General features: G+C 45.7%; 1 protein-coding gene across 2 annotated transcripts in view; it reads right to left on the bottom strand.

Annotated features, from left to right (window-relative positions):
- Positions 1-22533, bottom strand: part of MIOS (meiosis regulator for oocyte development) — a 771408-nt gene that overhangs the window by 172684 nt on the left and 576191 nt on the right. For both annotated transcript variants that reach the window (XM_069648526.1, XM_069648527.1), the window contains exon 9: positions 12282-12486. In XM_069648526.1, the coding sequence (XP_069504627.1) occupies positions 12282-12486 (205 nt within the window). The remainder of the gene's footprint in view (positions 1-12281; positions 12487-22533) is intronic.

The raw sequence follows: 22533 nt of genomic DNA on the forward strand, positions 1-22533 counted from the left end.
CTCTTCCTGTGAGGTACTGCTTTCCGCCACCCCTAGGGGTAATATGGCATAGCAAGCTCACCTCCTTAGCCTCACAAGGAAAGACTCCCCTCTGGTGAGAAGTGACTGAATCCCACAATTACCTGTTGGCCACAACAGGCTTTCGCTTGGTTGAATCCCACGATTCGCCACACCTTTCAAAACATTAATAAAATTGCACTTGACTGTGCAAACCTAAGAAGGCTACCACACCTTAATTTACATCCGGACATCCAACAATCACAGCCATTTATTTATTTTATTTATTTCTATAGCTCTGCCAGCCCACAGGCATCAGGGCGCTGATCAACACAAACAAGGACAGGGACAAAAATAAAGATCCACAGAACAGAACATGAGCAGTGGGAGAGGCACTTAGGGCCGAATTATGCAAATAACCAGGCTTTGAGATATTTCTTGAACAGCGCATGGCTTTCCTTGGTGCGAAGATTCAGAGGGAGCGTGTTCCAAACTTGGGGCAAAAGTACATCAAAGGAATGTCCCTGCCCCCTTGTTTCTTTTGCCCTGGGTACAAGCAGTTGCTGCTGCATACCCGATCTTGGGTCTCTGGTAGGTGCATAAGGAGTTACCCGTTTCCTAATGTGAAGGCAATGATGCGCCACACAAAGCCCTAAAGCTTGGTATGACTGCGATTGGAAGCCAGTGCAATCTTTTTCTATAGCCAGTAGTGCGTTTCCTCCTTGATATGTCAAATATGATCCTGACTGCCTCATTCTGGATCCTCTGTAGCTTATTTATGCAATCGTTATTTGCTCTTAATAACAGAACATTACAATAGTCTAGCCGGGGAATAATGATGGCCCAGACTAGCACTGCCCTGTTTTTTGGAGATATAAATGGCTTTGCTTGTCTAAGTACCATTAGATGGTAGTGGGAGTTGTTTGCGATTTCATCCACATGCACCTTGGAACTAAGGGAAGCCTCTGTGTACACCCAAGGTCTTAACTTTCTCCAGAATATTTATAGAGTTGCCATCTACAAGCATGACATTATACTTCTGACTAAGCTTCGCTCTTGCCTGTGTTGAGCCAAAGATCATAAGCTCGGTCATCCAGGGGTTAAGTCACATCCAGTCCTTTATAGTGTCATATAGGTAATTTAGCCGAGCTGAGTCTGTTGCATAGTCTCCACTGAGCTCAACCACTAGCTGGGTGTCATCCGTGTAATTCGTGAAGTACACACCCAGACAGTCAACAGATCGCAGAAAGATCTCATATAGAGATCAAAAAGGACTGGGGACAAACATGCACCCTGCGGTACTAAGTATTTCCTCTGCATCGGAGAGAGATCCATCCCAGCTTAATCAAGACTCTCTGTTACTCAAAAAGGAGTAAAACCAATATATGGCCTTCTTTGAGCACTTCCCCTTCTGGAGCAAAGCGTCCAATATCAGGTTAAGATCAAAGTCGAATGCCGCTGACAAGTCTTATCGAATTAGGAGACACACTTCACCCTCCTCCAGATATTCCAGCATATGTGACTGGAGATCCAATAGAGCACTTTCTGTCCCATGTTGGGGGCAAAAACCTGATTGCATCGGGTGAAAAATGTTAACTTGTTCCAGATGTTGTTGGAACTGAACTGATGCAACTTTATCCATCACCTTCAATAAGAAAAACAAGTTTCTTTTTTTGGGAGAGGGGTGATAGCCACCTTCTTGATAGCATCTTGTACTTAGTAATAGTGGAAGGAGTTTACAAATCTAACCAAGAATGGAATAACAAAGTGTTTTCCAAAATGAGTTTAGAGGACAGGATCTCTCCCTGACACTGGGTCGGTTTCATAGTTTTCAAAAAAGCCTCCATGCCGGTATCTGTCGCAGACAAATTGGAAAACGTGTTCCATATCTTCCGTTGTAACAGAATGAGTAGCAAGTTCTAATGAGATCCCCCGAAACATGGAGATTTTCTCTGTGGCTGAGCTAATTATTTTTGCAAACGCCTGTTGGACCTTGGTGCAATTGTCCCTAGACAGTGTATGCATATTTGTTTGTAGTATTAGTTTCTCTAAGTTGCAGTATATTTCAAATAGTTGTTTTTACTCATTAGCCGCATTCTCTTTTTCTTTGTTATAAAATGATTGTTCCTCCTCCAGGATCAACGTTTTGTAAGTTGTTTATAATGCTTTCCATGACATCCTATTTGCCCATGTCCTTTTTTTTCTTCCAGATGCATTCAGCATGACTTTTTTTTCTCCTGAGTGTTATTAAGTCATGTGAAAACCATGCTTGTTGGTATTTTTTCTCTCTAACAAGCTTGGTCTTCAATGGGGCCATTCTATCCAAAAGTTAGATAGTCGTAGAGTACTGGAGTATTATTAGCATCTCTGGGGGATCTAGATCTGTAGAAGCGGTCATTATCTGTGTTATGAATTCTGAAGGTCATTCCGTGCAATCTTTTTCAGATTACCTTTGGTGACTGATTTTGGTATGCAATGTGTTTTCCTAGGCATGCTTGGTAAATCAATGAGTTCTACAAAATAATGGTCAGACCAGACACATGGCTTTGTTTTGGTAATGCTCATATTGATTTTCCTAAAGGTTATCCAGTCCAGAATATTGCCCCCTACGAGTGTGGCTTCTTTATTAAGGATATTGAAGTTTTGGTTTTTTAATAATCTTGACAGTTCCCCTGCCTCTTTGTCTTCAGGATTAGCTAGCCATCTATTTATGTCCTCAAGCAGTATAGTGGCACTGTTTGGTTTATTTAGCAGGCATTTTGGTTGGGGGACGGTACACCACACTAAAGTTTATACAAAAATGACTGCTGGGAAGAAATTTGAGGTGTATAATTTCACATCCTGGACAAAGTATTGGCACCTCAAAAAATGTTAAGTCTGACCTGGCCAAGAGAACCACTCCCCCTCCAGTGCCTGTTTCAGGGTGGTTGCCATAAAAACTGAAGCCGGGGGGGTATTGCCAGAGTCAGACTTTGACTGCTAGAGTCTTTAAACCAGGTTTCAGTTAGGCACAAGATATCAAGTGTCTTTTCTTGTATGTAATCCTGGATGTTTGTAGCATGTTTATTTAACGAACGCGTGTAGGCTGAGCTTAATGGAAACCTTCTCGGAATTCAGTATAATGCCTCTTTTCTCCACAGCAGTTGAGTCCTGAGAGATTGGAGAAACCGACTGAGGCTGTTGGATGTTGTGAAGCTGAGATAAAACCTCCGCCACAACATGATTAGATAGAGAGTCGGGAAGGGACCCTTTTTTAACAGCCGCGTTAATTGGCAAGTTGTCAAGCCCTAAGCCTAATTTTTGTGTGATGTTGTAGAAGTCTAGAATGGGGCTTTGTACCACTTCTTCACACCAAAGTTTCTGGTGCTCAAGCAGTAGCAGCAGGTCGTCGGGAAATGTTTTTGATTTTAATGAAGCCAACGGTCAATATAGCTCTATTGTTTTTAGATCTTATAAAAGGAACAAGTTACTTACCTGCAACTATTGTTCTCCAGCATGGGTCTGGCATGGATTCAAATGCTCATGAATATTCTCCGCTGTCAGGCTGAGAATCCTCGGTAAAAGAAAATACAGTTTCACTTACAAACGGTATTTATCATTTAAACCAATCGTTGTCCTCCGGGTCATACTGCCCCCATCCAATGACATTCCTCTCCCTAAACCCCTCCTCTGAAAATCGTCTTCAGATTTGGTAAGCACGTTAAGAGGCAGTATGACCAAGAATAGCCGCAGGAGGGACGGAGGGAGGGTTTGCATGTGAATCCATGCCAGACCCATGCTGGAGAACAATAGTTGGAGGTAAGCAACTTGTTCCTTCTCCAGCATGGGGCTGGCATGGATTCACATGCTCATGAATAACCAATACATAGCAGTACAACATTACACAACCATGGGAGGTGGCAAGGTTCAAGAGAAGGAATAAACAATTACCTCTGGAACAGACTTGCCTCAAGCGAACAGGTTGCAAAGGACTGCTTGGCGGACTCTGGACTCCTCCCTGAAATCTCTGTCGACACAGCAGAATTTCGTGAAGGTGTGCGTGGACCTCCACACGTAGCCACCCCGCAGATGTCCAGCAGGGGCACACCAGACAGGAATGCCGTTGCAGCGATCGCTCTGGTGGAGTGGGCTCTTGGACGGCCGGGCACTGGTCGGTTTGCCAACTGATGAGTGCATGATGCAGCCGGAGGGCCACCTTGAGATGGATGCCTTGGACAAGGCCTTCCCCTGGTTCACAGGACTAAAGTTCACCAACAGTTGAGACGTCTTTTGAAAACTCTTTGTGTGTGTTACATCGAACTTCAGGGCATGAGCAACGTCCAAGCGAGTGCAAGGCCCTTCCAGCCAGTGATGAAGGTTTCGTGAAAAAACTGGTAAAACCAAAGGCTTGTTGAGGTGGAATTCCGATGGAACCCTCAGCATAAAAGAGGGGTGCGTCCGCACCACCCTCTAGTCATGGAAAGTCAGGTATGGCTTTTTGCGGGAGAGGGCCTGGATCTCACCTACCCTTCTGGCAGCGGTGATGGCCACAAGGAAAGCTGTTTTCCACAAGAGGAAATTGAGAGGGGCCTGATGCATGGGCTCGAATGCGGCCCCATGAGCCTCGTCAGCACCACGTGGTGTTCCCACGCCGGGGCAGGATCCTTCACTGGCGGGAAAGTAAAAAAAAAAGTCCTTTGAGGACCTCCTTGATGAGGCGATGAGACCAAAGTGAAGATCTTCCTGGAGACCTGGTGTAGCGGGAGATGGCCACCAGATGTACCTTGATAGAGGTGTGCACCATCCGGCCTTGGCCAAGGATAGCAAGTATGGGGCAATGACCATCAGAGGGGTAATCTTCTGAGACAGGCACCACGTAGCGAAAGGCTTCCACCTGTGACCGCAACAATTCATAGACGATTACGCCCTGGCCTTGGACCTCCCTGCAGTCCGCAGGAAACTCGTATCCTCCAAACTCTAGGGCATCAGGAGCCAAACCCTCAGCGATCCTGGGTCGTGGAGAATGATTGCGTCTTCTCTTGTGAGAATATACAGCACCACTGGCAGATTGACCGGAGGCGATGCCGACAGGCTGAGAAGGTCCGGATACCAAATCTGCCTCGGCCACGCCGGGGTGATGAGCATCATCCTGCATTGGCACGGTCTGAGTGTGTTGATGACTCGTAGCAGTAGAGGTAATGGAGGAAACATATACAGAAACAACCCTTTCCACAGGAAGCAGAACGCTTCCCCTAGGCTCCTTGGTTACTGGAATCTGCTGGCAAACTTCTGGCATTTGGAGTTTACTGCCGTCACAAACAGATCGATTTGGGGCCTGCCCAACTCAGTGAAGATGTGGTCCACCTGGTCCTGTCGAAGCTCCCATTCGTGGCAGGAGCACAATTCACTGCGGAGGGAGTCTGCAATGGTGTTCTTGAATCCTGCTAGGTGAAGAGGGACGAGGAACATCTCTTGTACAACGGTCCAGCACCACAAGTCATGCACTTCCTTGGAAAGCACGGGGGATCGAGTGCCCCCCTGTTTCCTGATGTAGAACATGGTGGTGTTGTTCGTGAAGATCCTCACTACCTTGCCCTTCACAGAGACGTAAGGAATGACCTGAGGGCCCAGAACACTGCCTGCAGTGCCAGAAAGTTAATATGGAGATCCTTCTCCTCTGGTAGCCACACGACTCTGGCGTGCATATGTCCGGTGTGTGCTCCCCTGCCTTCCAGGGAAGCATCCCTGGTGACCGTCTCCTGGTATGCAGGGGTTTGAAATCCCGTGCCCTGGGAGATGTTGGAGCTGACGTCCCACTACCTTATCGCCCGACAGAACTCCGCGTTGAGTGGGATCTTGTCCGCAAAGCTTCCGGACACCTGTATCCGGCGAGCACCCAGGAACTCCTGAAGAGGTTGCATCTGTAACCTGCAGAGCCGGATGAGGTAAATGCAGGACATCATGCCAAGCAACGACTTGATGGTTCCCACCGTGGCTGTCTTCATCGACAACAGCCGTTGCACCTTCCCTTGAATGGCTGCTACCCTCTCCTCCGAGGGTGACGCCAGGTAGGACACCGTATTGAGTCTGGCTTCTAGGAGCAGCATGTTCTGAGATGGTGTCAAGCACGACTTTGGATAGTTGGAGAATCCCAGATCCATCAGTAGCTGGACGCTTCCATGTGCCATACGGCCAACTCTTGTGAGTTAGCCTGGATGAGCAAGTCGTCGATGTACGGGTATATGTGTATACCCCGTAGACATAGGTGGGCCACCACCAGTGCCAGGCACTTTGTAAATACTCTGGGGGCCGACTTCAATCCAAAAGATAGTACCTTCAATTGGTAGTGCTGGACCTGCACTACGAAACACACACTGGTGATGTTTCCTGTGAATGGGGACATGGAAATAAGCATCCTCCAGGACCAGCAACGTCAATAAGTCTCCTTCCTCCAGTTGGCCGAGCACGTGCTGCAACGTGACCATCCTGAACTTTTGAGACTTTAAGTATTGAGATGTCGCTGGTCTAGGATGGGTCTCCAGCCCCCTGCCTTCTTTCTGACCAGAAAGTATCTGGAATAGACTCCAGAGCACTGCAGCATTCGGGGAACTAACTCTATCGTCCCTTTCCACAGCAATGCCCGTACCTTCTCCAGGAACTGAGGAACGTTCTGCTCCTGATGGGTAACATGAGGGATCCGCAGACACTAACGTTCAAACACCAGGGTGTGTCCCTGGCCAAGAGCATCCAGCACCCATCTGTCAGTGGTGATCTTCCACTCGCAGACGAACCTAGTCAGCCCAGCCGGCCGCAAACCCGGGGGCACGCGTGGGGGTCCGACATCCCAGCCTGTTCAGGCCTGTTTTGGCATGGCGTCCTGCCCTCTGGCCAACGGTGGCGCTGTCCTCTGATACCATAGGCCTGGGAACAGCCTCTCCAGGCTTCCTGGGTCGTGGATCTGGAAGGCTGACGGTACAAAGAGGAGAACCCTTTGGAAGACCTGCTTGACTTTCCACTGGAGGAGCGGGCCGTCTCCGTATTCGCTTTCATGGCCTGGAGGGACTTGTCAAAGACCTTCCCAAACAAATTCACTCAGTCGAAAGGCATGTCCAAATACCTTTGCCTGGTCTTCCTGTCGGAAATTCATGGCCTTCATCCAGCCTTGCCGATGAAGGCAGACACCGTTCCACATCTGCCGGAAACCCGTAACAGCGACGTCTAACGCCACTGTAATGGCGTGATCGGATGCAACTTCCCCCCCACCTGGAAGAGAGCGATTGCCTCCATCCTCTTATCGACTGGGAGGAACCCCAGAATAGGGCCCAGCTTGTACCACAGCTCTCTGTCGTACCTGGCTATGATCGCCAGTGCGTTGGTCGCCTTGATTGTGGACACTGTGGTGTAAATCCCCTTCCTTCCCATGGCGTCCAGCTTCTTCCCCTCGCTGTCTGGAGGGACCGAGGATGGGTTAGCCAACCGTTTCCTCAAAGCCACCGATACCACCGAACCTGGTGATGGTTGTGACCTCAGGCACTTGGATGCGGAGTCCGGCACCCGATACTTCTTCTCCAGTCTATCCCGTTTGGCTGGAGCCGTGCAAAGGTTCTTCATGAGGGCCATGGCTCATCCCACAAGTCATCCATAAGGGGCACTGCCATGATTATCTTCCACCTGGACTCGCGCCTCTGGTACAAGAAACCTTCCTTTCTGGTTTCTTCGGGTACAAGCTGAAAAAGCTCAGAGGCTCTGGCGATCATGGAATGGAACGGCTCCTCGGTGGAGCATCCAAATGCAGAGACTCGCCGACTGCTGTAACAATGTCATCGTTGTCGTCCGTGGCTGTATCCGTACCCATGCCCGACGCGGATTTGGAGGATGAAATGAGGGCATCGCATGACGCTTCCTCTTCTTAGTTTGAGGCGGAACAGGGGTCTGGGGGACCACTGGAGGAGGGCCCAGTGGGATCCTCTTCTGGATCTCCGACACCAAGCTGTGAAGAGTTGACAGAATGTCCAGAGACACATCCCTCAGTGGAATCGGAAAACTAGCCCCCTTGCCGGCATCTGCATCATCGCCCCCCCACTTCCACATCCTCGTGGACTGTGAGGACTCCTGGTCCTTGTCTGTCGATGAGATCTCCATGGCTTGTGCCATGGTCTGGGAGAGCTGTTTCGGGGCCTCCTTGCCCCCACCTTCCGATTTCCCCCCTGTGGGGCTTGAACCAGGGCCTGAGCCAGTTTCCTCCCTTCCAGCGTGCCAGCAGACTTTGCTGTGGTGTCGCGCCTAGGGGGCAAGGATACCTTCTGTGCTGCAGGGGCTACCCTCACAGGGACAGCTCCCTTTGTCGTTGTGAGAGCGGCTGCCACCAACTCGATTGTCGAAGTCTTTGCCTGTGCCGATTGGGCCTGCTTGGGCAGCTCGGCCTTCTTCTCCTTCATCCGCAGCCTCTCGGATTTCTCCCACAGTTTAGCCGGGGTAGATGATTTCCTTTTTGAGGAGCTAGCAATGGAGGCGGCGGGTGACGTTGATCGTGCCCTACACACTTTGGGACCCACTTCCGCGGCGACCCCCAGTGGACTTGGACTTGCAGTTCTTGGCCATGTCTTGGGCCCCAATGGATGAGGTGCCCTCAAAGGACTTAGAAGACCGTCCTGTCCTGGGTAAGGCATGACCCTGCTCGGAGCATGGGGCAGAGGCCTTAGCGTTAAGCCACGCCGCCGTCTACTGTGCTTATCCGTCGTCTTCTTGGAGAACCAGAGGCATATCTCGCACTCCACCTCCTTATGGTCCGGGTGCAGGCAGTAGAGGCATTGTAGGTGCTTGAAGAGACACATTCCATAGTTCGCACTTGGTGCAGGGACTGAAGAGGGACCTTCCCTCCTTCTCCTCCGCCATGGTCGGAGGGTGCGAAGTAGGCCCGATGGCCTTCTGGAAACTTTGATGATCTTCGCCCTTGAGGGGTGCTGAAATTCACTGACAATAGATCCCTGCTGTCGGCAGATGGAGAAAAGAGCACACAGGCTCTTTCGGAACAAATATAGAACCTTTTTCCGTTGAAAAGTCTGAAGATGGCTGCCAGAGGAGGGGCTTAGGGAGAGGACTGTCATTGGATGGGCGCAGTACAAACCCAGAGGAAAGTGATTGGTTTAAAGAAGAAACACAGTTTGTAAGTGAAAGGGAAACTGTTTTTTCCTTTTACCAAGGATTCCAGCGTGACGACAGGGAATATCCATTAGCATGCAAATCCATGCCAGAACCCATGCTGGAGAAACATATTGGAATGTTTTTTCATAAAACCAAGTTAGTATAGAGACATCTACTGATTCAAGCTTGGTGTAAATGGGTCAGTTTTTTATGTGTGAACAAATGACTGCTATTTGAGTATGAATGGGAAATTACTTTTTGAAACCCCAGAGAAGGCCGAATGATTATTATTATTTTTTTTTAGGGGGGGGGGATGTGGAACGTTCCATGCACATTAACTATTGTGACGGTTTACCATCCGCTAAGGGTGTGAAATGCCTGGCTTTTTAAATTAAATAATAAAATGATGCGGCCAAGCAGACGTCCCCTTTCCTAAAGTTCCAAAGGTTTGTCAAAAGCATAGTGCATACATGTGTCCTGATGCAACAGTCTCCTGACATCTGCAGCACCTGCCCTTCAGTTGCAAAGGTCACAGGTGCCTTCTTGACAGCTGCTGGGATACCATTTCCTTTCAGATAGAGGATGAATTTAATTACCACACCTCTGATCTAAAATACCATAATTGTGACCCTATCAATCTGGTGGCAGGGTAAACTCCAAGAATAAGCCAAATCTTGGTTTGGAATGGTGACCAAAAAGAGCCCCCAATCAACAAATCCACATACTATCATAAGTTTCAATCCTATGTGAAGGCTATGGAGGAGATTCATGGCTAGCCTGCCGGTCTCCACTTTAGCAAGGGAGACGATAAGCAGAGAGCGGCTATTCATTTCTCTGGAAGGGTTAAAACATCCCCTCACACGCAGGGGCTCTCAACAGGAGATCTCCTGGGAACCATACTTCAGAGGCACATGCATATCAAAGGCTAGGCTCACTCCAGAGTGTTGCCCATCAAAGCGTCTTTGAAGATGCAGGCTTGGGAAGGGGGCAGGGTTAGAGTAGCCAGATTGAACAGAGGGGAACTGAGGCAGGTTTCACCAACTTGCTTTCCTGTGGGCTCTCTGCCCTTCCTGTTGCTTGCACTTTCTGCATAACAAAATACTCTGAATATGATTCAAAAACTAAAGTGTCCCTTGTTACAGAAACAGCAGGCTTGCTTTTGTTTAATCCAATGAAGACTTACCTTTATAAGGAAGGGGTCTCCCACTTCTTCCTTGATTTCTTTCCTGGACATAAAGAAAAAGACTTTGCTGGAACCCTGCTGAGAGTGCAGTCCATTCCCAAGTCCTTTACCATAGAGGTGAAGACTGAGGAGGTGCATCTAAGGCAGAGGAGAACTCTGTCCACGAACCTGTTACGCTCACCTGGTTCCACGGGGACGCCACCCAGCAGTTGGGACTCAGGTATCCTTCTCTGCGGTTCCCAGGTGTGACCAGCGGTAGGGTTCTGCCTGGAATACAGGTGGGCAATGTTCAAGACTGGGCAACTGGGTTAAACAGTCCCCCACCGCCCTGTATACCCGCGGCCCCACTGGACCTCTCCTCACCTTGTTTTTAATGCAGGTGTGTTCTCCGTCCTGCCTTCTTGGCAGGGGCGCGTTGTGCTTGGTGGGCGTTTGCGATAGAGTTACTTCACTCATGCTGGCCCGCTTTGAGTCTTTCAGGTAGGTCTTATTGCTGTGCTACATTATAGTCCTTGTATGCCTTTTCGGTTTGACTAAGTCTTGTCTCTTCCTTAGATGTGCGGACGTCCAATATGTGACAGACTGAATTGGTTCTCGCCGGTAAGTAATGGCGTTTTTAGAGCGCCTTGATGTGGTGGGTAGGCGCTAAGCGTAGCGCAATGATGCCGTGCCTCTTGCTAACCTGTTGTCTTGTCTTCCCACAGGTCGCTGTGATCACCCGGTGCATGGAATTCCTAAGGCGGTGCTGGTCGAGGAGCGGCTTGCGAGGTAAGCTTTCAGCACTGTTCATTAAATTGTAAAAATGTCTAATGCCTTGTTTCTTGCTTTTTTTGCACATCCGTCGGTTCGGGAGGAGCGCTGGTTCCAGGATGCTGATCTCAAGAGCCGTGGACAGCTAACGATGAAATTACAGGTAAGCTGCTGCTGCTAATGATGTCCTTTTTCTCCTTTACAGATGCTGTTCTTCCGAGGTTCGCGGGTGCAGCTGAACACGGTGAGTGTCACGTTGCAGAATTGCAAAGTAATGCGAAGCGCGTTATCCCAGTCAGGCGTGGTTTAAATAGCTTCAAGAAAGTAGTCCAGGTAAAATAGTTCCTATGGTACCACACCCAAAAATAATATACCGCATAGCTTGGTTCCAAGGAGCCAAGCTATGTGGATGCCTTCATGTTGATTGACACTGAAATAAAGTAGTTCCCAATACAAGTCCTTTATCAAGTATGAGCCAGGCGCCAGGACTGGCCCCAAGAAGGCCTGTGCCAAGGATGCCTGGTTTAAGTGGAGACCCTTCCTGGCCCATGGGCTTGCCAGGGGGTCTTCTGGATGGGGGTTGTGACACAACCATCCCCAGTGACCATTGGGAGTGATCTGCTCTAGACAGGAACCAGGCTCCTCACTGGAAGTGAAGTAACTGCTGCAGGCGCTAGCCTCACTCACTGGGATGGGAGAACAGAGTACTCAACCTATCCTAGAGACCCTGGATTGGGTCTTGCAGCAACACAGAAGTCATGGAACAACTCTGGGCTAGGATTCCTGTATTGCAATATTGCTGTTTGAGTGTGCTACTGCTATCACTTCACACCCTTCCTAGGAGTACAGCCTGCCCTCAGATCATATTGCCACAAAAGGCCAAAGAGCTACACTCATCGGGTTGTGTATGTTTTACCTTTATTATTGGGATCACTGCTGGTTTAGTATTAGTGTGGGGCTGAGTACACAGTTTAACCACTACTCATTCCTGTGTGCCTGAAAAGTATTCGTTATTTTGTCACAACAACGCACATGTACATTGTGAAAAACATAACATCGCTGAATAAAACAGAGCAGAAACAATTTGGCTAAATAATGAAATCAAAGATTGGCAGTTCAAATTGACAAGAGGTTGTGATTTACCCCATATCGTTGACATGGAAAACATACATTGTAGGAGGTACTGAATTCAAAATAATTTGATTTATTTTATAAAGTCACACCATACCTGGGCAGCTTGAAACAGGGGTTCCCATATTAATAAGGCAGAGTGCACAGCGAGGAAGAGGTTTGCGACATCCAGGGCAACTTGTGACCTTTGACTTTGTGGGTGAGCCACTTACTCCATATTGACTGAAACCTCGACCTTGGTGGGGTACTGCAGAACAACTATAGGAGATGGACTTCCCACAGAAATTGCAACTCACAAACACCTAAGATAAATGAAGATACATTTAATAACAAATCAAATATCATACAGACTTGCAGCTGCATTGTTTTTTCTAAAATGCTGGAAGGCGAAGTACCTGGCAGATCACTCCAGGATACAAGTAGATTCATTATAAAATGTAGCTGCAGGAAAAACAACATTTACCGAGATATAGCTGTAGTTTGAGCGGCAATTGTAACTCATTAAAATTAATATGGCAAACTGAGAAATGACAGTGCAAAATGTTTTTAAAGAGTTATACTTTGGGGTTCAAGTCAGCCAAAATGTTCAGTATGTCTTGTAGACAAAAAAGCAGGATCAGTAGATACAATGCAGAACTTGCAATACAGTTTTTGAAAATGCAGACTTCTTGTACTAAATTTGAAAATTTGATAAGACTGCAGTTTGCTAAATCTTTATGGACTTGACATTCTGATTCTTGGCTTCTCCCTAAAATGGGTAAAAGAGAACTGTGCTGCTTCTTTTGAGGTACCCTAATGATTGTTTGCTTTTATGCCTTAATGCATTTTTGGTAGGGGGGCCTGCTATTCCATGCGTCTCCCAGAGGGTGCTTGAAGGCGCATCTACACACCTCGTAAAATGTAATTGGCAGGCCATGATCCGGGGATTACCACCAGACATCCCTGGGGAAGAAGTGAATCCTCACCTGTGTTTGCGGGAGACATATTACTGACAGCCTGACAAGGAACCCGAAGGGGGCGGGGGCTAAATACCCACAAACTGATGTGAAGCATGAGAAAGCCAAGCTCCAAAGAGGACCTGTTGTGAAACCAGAGAAAGCGAAGGTCCAGGAAGAAGCTGCTAAGAAGTCTAAGAAACTGCAGGTCCAGGAGGGACATGTTGGATATCCAAATCAGACAAGCTCGAGGAAGTATCTTTGGGTGGATTCTGAAAACACCAAAAAGGTGCAAACAAGTAAAGACTGCCAGGCCTGCGAATAACGGATGAAGCTGTGGAACCAATTTCCTTTGACAGGTCTTAAAGTGCACATGTGAAACTGGAGAGGCAGAAGGAGAAGTCCAGTCTGTGGGTAGCTCCGGAAGGAGCCTTCCTAGGAACAGTCGTGCATTTTGTTCTTTTGGATTGAATTAAGGATTGACACTTGTGAGAAGGTTTAGGAATTCTTGTTTAGGCTAACGTTTGAAATATTTATGTTTTTACCACAAGATGGCCTGGAGTCCCAATAGGCCTTTGTGATAACCCCTTCCTTACTGAAATTGAGGATAAACACCTTAAACCTTTGTGTTTTGACTGTCACTGCTCGACCTACAAGAGCCCCCTGCCCCACTATGACCCATGGTTACCCTCAACCCCACTGTTATGGATGTATTTCCACAGCCTGCATACATAACTACCAACTAGCAGTTCAAATGAGTACTTTGCATTAGACAACACAGACCATTCCCACTCCGTAGCTAAATGTAGGACCTACACCTAGTGGTCAATTGAATACATATAAGGAAAGGGGTGGCAAGAAAAAGGGATCCCTAGACAACAGTAAAATGCATTACACAGTCATAATCGACCCACAAATGCCAGCAAAGAAAAAGTCACAGCAATCTTCACCACCTCTAGTACATTGTAAAATAGCTATTTCATGCAAACCATATATATAGGGTCTAGAAGAGGGGTCTGCAACCTTTGGCTCTTCAGACGTTTTGAACTACAACTCCCATCAGCCCTAACCAGCATATCCAATAGTGAGGGACATAGGAGTCATAGTACAAATCATCTGGACAGACGCAGGTTGCAGACCCCTATTCTAGAGGGAATAGAAATGTTTAATAAGTCTACAATGCGCTCTAAAAGGTAATAAAAATGCAGAATAAGCTAAGACTCACTACTAGATCAATAATCTCTTCACACTCCTAGAAAGGGATTGATACTATGTAAGCACAGTTATAAACCGTATTGTAATACATGAAGACATTTCTATAGCAGGAATGCCGTGCAGTGATTTAATCAATTACAATCAATTAAAATCTGCAGAAAATTGGGGTATTCACTAAAATGGCAGTCTTTGGTAGAAAACTCCAGTAACTAGGGCGACCCACACAAAATGACAGTTATGCCAGTTCAGCCATGTGCCCTTTTTAGCCACTTTGGAGGAATTTTAGAATGGTCGAAAGTTTTCCATAGGTTTAAACAAGACAAATGCAACAGGCAGAGACACAGGTATGGGGAAAAATGTAAGGCAAGTCAGTGTTCTACTCCACAGGTGCAGACAAAGGAGCAATCAACCCCAGAGAAGGCTCCACTGAAGGGCACTATTTCCAGGTTTGAGAACCAGACAACCAGAGAAGGAAGGAAGCAAGCAGAACAGGACTGGGCCAATGGATTCCAACTGTGAACCGCAAAGACACATGGGATCTCTGAGGAAAAATCTGATGAATATCCCCAGGACCTCCGAAACCGTTGGAAAAGTACTCATGGTGTCAGATACAGAGAACTTGGTCCAGGCATGGCGAAACAATCTGTTGAGTATAAATCTTACTCCAAAGTGCCAGAATCAGTATACGGTACCCAGGGCCTTGAACCTGGTGCAGCGCCAACCACAATGACCCAAAAGAAGAAAAATCTGCCTTCACATAAGGATAGAATGAGCAGCAATGTCAAACGAGGCACCTGGGGGATGGCGCAACCTGACTAAGTGGATACAGTCTGCTTGAAGGGCAAAACAGGTCAGACAGCTCGACAGTCCCACGGTGGGGGTACCATTGGAGGCGAACCAAGATTGCCAGGAAACAGCAGAGGAGGAGTAATTGCGACCCACCACCCTTTTGGAAGTCACAGACTGTCTACCTCAAGGTGCTAGGTAACATGGTAAGACAACACAGGAAAGGCCCAGAAACCTTCTCAGCACAGACACCCAGTCAAGCTAGCAAGAAGTAGGGTGATGAGTAGCCCAGAATAGATGTCCGACAGACAAAACAAGAAACTGGAGCTTAGAGAAATGACCCACGGCCAAACCAGTATGGCCAAACCTGGTGCTAGAAAATCAGTAGCCCATATTTGTGGCAAGTCTGTAAGAATGAACTGAGATCAGGAATGCACATAGTCTCCCCTAGATCCAACCATTCACTCTTTGGCTGTCCTAAACAAGTCCCCTTCAATCACACAGTAGGCTGAAATGCAGAGGTTTTGGTGGCCAGCAAATCAGCCTGCCCTAAAAACCCATACTGGATGTGAAATGGGGCTGGAAATCAGCCTTAGCCAGTCCAAACAACAATGGATGCAGGGCCACAGCTTAAGGTGAGCCCACGTGTGTACAACAGCCATTTTAGGCTGGCCGTTTAGTCCCCTTCCCACAGACAAAAAAGAAGGCCAGACACAAAGTGGCCAGGAGTAGGACTTAGAAAATGCATTAGTACCACAACGGCCACCATACTAGTACATCGTGTTACTAATGCTGTAAAACTGCTGAGACCAAAACTAAACTACAGCTGCCACCAGCCTACTGCCACAACACAATAGAGTAATACATTCACCCAGGGTCCAAACTGGGCAGCTTAGCAACCAGCCCTGTTCAAGGACATAAAATCAAAAAAGGCGGTAGGGGGACTTCTGCTGAGGTGCCTATGACCAAACCAATAAGATCAACGATCTAGAAAAAAGCAACAGGTAAAAGCAAATTGTTTATGGATTCCAATCATGGTACAACCGAACCTCCAAAATATAAAATTATGTTATAACATCGCACCATACATTAAGCAGCGGTAAATAAGGACTTTTGGGGTAGGTCACATGGTTGAAGTTAGTTGAACAGCCATCTGGGGTGAGAATTACCTTTTGGAGTGGTCTCCAATTTTACCTTTTTTGTTGGGGTTCAGCCTCCGCAGACTATAGGAGGCCCTACAAGACCCGGCTGGATTTGTCTTTCTTCTAAGAGAAAGGGTCTGTTCCAAAAGTTAGAATTACGCTCCGTGAATGTAAAGAAGGCTTTTCAACAGGGCTCTCAGTACAGGGTCCAAACAGTTCAGAGTGGTCTCCACTAGAGGCGCTTCCAGCTCTCTTAGAAATCATACGCCCCACCCCTCTCCTGTAGGAGCAGGAGGAGTCACAGGTTTCGATGGAGAGGTCCTAAAGGAAGAACATGTGTTCTTGTATCTATTAGACCTGGGCAACTCTCACCTTAGCAAGTTAACTCTTGGAAGGAGAGGAGTTTCCCCTCATAGTTCCTGGGTTGAGAGTGGTGCTTCGGTCCAAGTCACTCGCAAGTAAAACCTTGCATGGGGCAATTTCTTTGGCCACTGACCCTTAAACGGTAGCTTCTGGTCAGTAATCTGAAGTGACATATCCACAAGAGGGAATGTCTGATGGCGACCACTATATAACGATTTCAGAAGACCGTTTAAAAGAAACCCTGCCAAAAGAAAGAACTCAAGGCAACAGTATTATTGACATCAATGTCCTTTATTCCAGTAGTTGATTTGGCATCCACTTGAATGAGATCAACATATACGGAGTACTGTGAGGAATCAAACCTCCCCCTTTGGGATGCAATTTCCCCACTAAGATAGAGGCTGAAGAAATCACTGGGAAGTCTGCTGCATGGAAGCAAGTCAACGTCCTACTAGGGGGTCCCTGTGATTCTATATGCTGGCAAGGACATCAAGCGAAAACCACACTAGTTAAGTGTATGGGTGAACTTATATACTTTATTCATAAAAATAACTCCAGTACTTGTCCTGCCTCCTTAGAGGTTGTAAGCGACTACTATAAATGGCTAGTGACTTATCTTACGTATGTTTTCAACAGAAAACTAAAGTGATCTCAATTAATTCGTTTTTTATTTCATTAATAAAGTGCCAAGAAAAGTGCATATACATAAATACAACTATTTCCATACCATTCATACAAAACATTGCTTTACTATGGGTGAAACACTAAATACGCAGAGATTTTAATATTCGCAGCGATGGGTATACACACAGTGAACTAATAGGCTGCTTTTGGTTGTAGCGCCTTTTTTAAAAAAAAAATGTGAAAAAGAAAAGGGATGCCAAACAACTTTTAAATGTGCTTGCATCACTGCCCAGAATCCCAGTAAAGATAGCAGCAGGTGATCATTTAAATTTGAACTCACATTTAAATGTAAGCCTACAGCGCATTAATAAACAGATAGACATGTAATGTATTGACCATTATCATAATTAGTTACGTAACCGTATACTATTCATCCCTCAGGGTGGCATTTATTGATTCGAACTGGGGAAAGAAACAGGTTAAAGGCAGCTGCACGAGTATACCTGCACCTTCACCAGCACGAGTATATTAGGATTAATCCCGCTTGAGCACAATCATTCCAGCACCCACGAGAGTAGGTGAATAAACAGGCAAACTACTGTTTCACAACTTTTGGCAACTGTTTTCATAATAAATTAAAGTACAGTCGTGTTAACCCAGGAGATGTAGCAGCAGCTATTTCGCATCTACTCTACTCAAATATTTGTATGTGAATAGCCTATGCTGGAACCCTTCTATTGTCACAATCATAGACTCCAGACATTTGCATTATTGCAGTTTTAGAAACACAATATGTCCATCAGAGTATACACAGCAATTTTTAAAGAGCATAATGCCTCCTTTTATCATCTTTGAATTAATGTTTGCATTATCATTCTTATTCTTACACCCACCCTTATTCATGTTGAGATTAGTGAATTAGTTGTGAGTCAACCCAGGGGTGAAATCTCACACAGACGTATTCTCTCAACAGAAGTCAACATAACAGGTCCTATATAGTCGGAAACATACTGAGCACGGAATTGACCCTTACAGTCTAAGCAGAGCTCATAGGCCATTAGTTCCTTACAGACTTGAGAAGAGTAACCGAGTAAACCGCTACCCTGAATAAGCATCTAACTTGAAACACACAAATCCACTTCTATTGCGTAAATAAGTGTTTTTATTTTACAGTGACAATGTTCTTTTGTATTGCCTTATAAAGGAAGTCATGCCCTGATGAAGACAAAGTTCTTGTCGAAACTTGTGCACATTCAGATTAAGAGATTACCTCTAACTGAACACAGCCAGAATTAACTTCGCAAGTAGGCACCTTATACTTAATATAGGCGCTCAGCACTTTATAATACTCAGGATAAATTGGAAACGTGTCCAAAAATGAGTTTCAATACCAATAGGTAACATTTAAGCTCCTTAGATGGGAAACATGTGTTAATATTGTAATAACCAGTGCTGTACACGTGCATGCAAGGGTGCTTTTCAACACTATAAGAGCACAAGCAACTAAGAATGTTACGCATCTTTTGAGAACGATTTGTGTGATCCCAATTAAATCATAAAGCATCCATGCACTTTTAACTTTGGTAAAATAAAATGTATTTTAGTTTGGCGCTTGCATGATGCTGTAACCAAAAGCAGTTTATTAGTTCAATGTGTGTATAGCCATTGCTGCGAATATTAAAATATCTGCTTTAGTGGGCTGCCTGCAGTTCTCTCCCATGCTGGGGCTAAACTTCTGACCTCATACCGCGGGCGATATATACAGTGTCAGCCGGCCGAGTGCAGCAGCTCGTGTCAGTTTCCCCTCATGTGAGTCAGCGATGTACCTGATGGAACTTATCTTTATGTGCGGTTTCGCTATATGGTACTCGCAGTTTTACTGCTCAACTAGGCGGGCATCTTAAAATGGGAAATACATTACTTACGCATACAAGGAATATGGCCCCTTAGCTAAGGGCTGTACATTATTGATTCTCTGGATTATTTAATATAGGGGGTGCATTTTATCTCCAGGATATATTGAATATAACAGCCTCTGACGTTTAATTGTGACAACCAAAACTGGGTCACCGTGCATGACTGTTATATATATATGCTATATCTGTAACCGGCTGTGCCTTGCAATACTAAATGTTCGGAAGTGTGCTGGTTTGTTTAAGTGTAAAGTGTAAAATGTAAAGTCCACAACTTTGTAACTGGGTATGCCGGTAATGCTTTTATCTTATATCTACCAGTCGCCATCGCTTGTTATCACTTCGTGTGGCTGGGTGATTAATGATGGACCGAAAACCATATGTACTAGTGTGCGCATTGATTTTTTTATTTTTTATTTGTTAAATGATAAAACCACAGAAGGTCCTCTACTTGATGTTTTTCCAGAAAGTGAGACCCTAATGGTGCTTGTACGTTCCCATTTCGGATCCTGGATCGATGTTCATGGATCATAAAATTTACTGGACGTTCTGTTTTACCTACATAAAATAATTTGCATTGGATTTGATACACAACATTACTGCTTTTGCAATTAGTATGGCCTTTTAGGCTCCATGTTTTGTTATTGTGCTGAAATTCGTTGATCTTCATGGTGTATTGCCAAGCCATACAATGCCCGCATCGGTAACATCCTGCTAGAGGCTGCAGTTTCAGATGGCTCAAGTCCATGGTGGTGGTTTCTCCTTGTCTCACTGCGTGTACCAATGAATGGCTTACATGTTTTCCTTTCTTGAACGCAAATAGAGGTTTTGGGAAGTCTGGCTCATACACCTTGTAATATCCTCCAATTATTGAGAATGAGGTTCCACATTTTTTTTTACTGTTGGGTCCATAGGTAATGGCACATGTGATTCGATGTGTTAGGTATTTTTTCTTTTGTCTCGAATAACGTTTCAAGATTATAATATCGGGCCCTTTTATAGGCTTGTTTAATATGCTGCCTTGAGTACCCCCGTTTTGTCATCCATTCAGTGATTATTGCAGCTTCATGTTGAACGTCTTCCAAACTGGTGCAGTTGTGTCTAGCTCTTAAATATTGACTAAGGGGAATGTTGGACTTGAGGCTCATGGGATGTTGACTGAGCTGATATAATATAGTATTCCTATCGGTCGGTTTCCGGTAAAGATGTGACCGCTAATTCTCTGTTCTGTACTTTAATGAGTAGATACAAATAAGGAATAGTGGTGTGGCTCTCCAACTGTGTAAACTTTAAATTGGCCTCTAAAGTGTTGATCCACACATTGAACGCCTTCCATTGGATATAGTTTCCTGTCCATATAATGAGGACATCGTCAATGTACCTTTTATACACTTTAGTGAAGGTGCGAAAGGGATTGTTCGGAGTCCAGATATATTTGGCATAAAAGTCATAGACACATATGTTGGCTAAACTGGGGCCAAACACTGCCCCCATGGATGTTGTATTCTTGAAAATTAAATAGTTCAGTTTGAGGCAAACATCTGCCAGGTTGATCATAAAATCAGTTGAAATCAGTTAAAACATTATGTGGTGTGCCTCTGGTGTTTAAGGCTTGTTTAAGTGGTGCCAGGCCTTGTTCTTGAGGGATGTTTGTATACAGTGACTATGTCTAGAGTCACTAACCGGTCGGTACTTGTCCTATGAGTTGATTGGCTTCTCTGTTGTCTTTAAAATAGGCATCCCCCTTGTTAGAAAGTGGTTTTATATAAAAGCAGTCTATATTCTTGGCCATATGCTCTAACACTGTCCTGCATGCTGACACTATCGGCGACCAGGTGGAGAAACTGTACATTTATGTATCTTTGGAAGTAAATAGAATGTTGGTAACTCTGGGATTTCCTATATTTAAGAAAGTTAATTCTTCCGAGCTCAAGTACCCTAACATATAAGCTGGCTCTGTGCGGGCACGGATTGTCTTCTGCAGTTATTTTGTTGGATCTTTTTTTTTTATTTGATGTAATGTTCCAAATAAAAGCGTTCTAAAAGCTTCTTGATCATATTTCTTTTAAACATGCATTTTCTATTGAAACTTTGATGGACACAATACAGGCATAACGCATTATGAAGGTCAAAAGCAGGGTGACATCGAAATTTCGGTTTTATGTAATTCATCAACTGTTAGACTCAACATAGCCATGCAATAGAGAAGTGGGAAGAAAAGGGAAAAAAAGTAACAATTTCACGACATGATACATTAACTTAGTCGCACTGAAGTATTCTACAGGTGTTCACAGCATTCATTAATTCATGACATTTTAAGGTGCCTCAGGATTAAAGGCTGAAAAAATATCTACTCTTTGTCAGCCACATTTTCCAAAAAGGGCCCACATATTTGTGAGAATTTCAACATCCATCTCGCGCTAGTGCAGACATTTCCTCCATCACCATCAACTCCCACACTTTTACCCACCAGTAAGCGATGTATGAGCGCTCTTCTACCTTCCAAAAAACGTGCACGGGTGATTCGGGCTGCCATCAACAGCTGGGAGATCAGATCATCCTCGGGACCTCTCCTAGGAAACAAGCCATCTTCAGGGACGTCCCCCAGACATAGGGCAAGCAGGTCCATAGGGAGTTGGGTGCCCATTATCTCTTTAATTTTAGCCAGATCTTCAGCCAGTATAATGGGGCAGTGCCACCACATATGGGGTCAGTTGTCTCGCTGCTGTATCCTTGATGGTTGGGGTAGTCAACCAATGCTTCAGTTAGTTATATTTAAACCTATCTTTCCCTGTCAGACCGAGATCTTGTACATATTCCTCAAATGGCCTAAGGATTTGTCCCTGGTACATATCTCATATCTTTTTACAGCCTGCATCCTCCCATTTCTTAAATGTCCCTTTTTTCATCCCTGGTTGCAATTCTGGGGTCCCGAACATCGGATAAAATGGGGCTGGTTTCACTGTGAGTACCCCTCTTTCTATTGCCGAGTCCCATTGTTCCACCCTTACCCCTATTATTTCACTTATCTTGACATTAGGGTGTCTGTTTTGTTTATGTAACCACATCATAGATCGTCCACAACCTTGCACATTCATGTTTGATAGTATATAGTAAACATCTGCGCCCGAGTACAGTTAAGTCTGTCCGGTGCGCACTAGTAACCCTCAAAATCAAAAAATCATCAACCGTGAGAGGGGTGATCCCGCGACCGCCCTGTCTTGTCTAGCCCATATTTTGTGCAGGCCTTCCGCCGACCATTCCATCAAGACCCTCATCTGTGCTGCCTCATAACATTTATGGAAATGTGGAAGGGTCATGACCCCCTTGTTTTCTGGAGCTGTTAACGTGAACATTGCTACTCTGGGGGG

The sequence above is a fragment of the Ambystoma mexicanum genome, chromosome 2q, assembly GCF_040938575.1.
Source record: "Ambystoma mexicanum isolate Mex_15411 chromosome 2q, UKY_AmexF1_1, whole genome shotgun sequence".
In the NCBI taxonomy this organism is placed as follows: Eukaryota; Metazoa; Chordata; class Amphibia; order Caudata; family Ambystomatidae; genus Ambystoma; species Ambystoma mexicanum.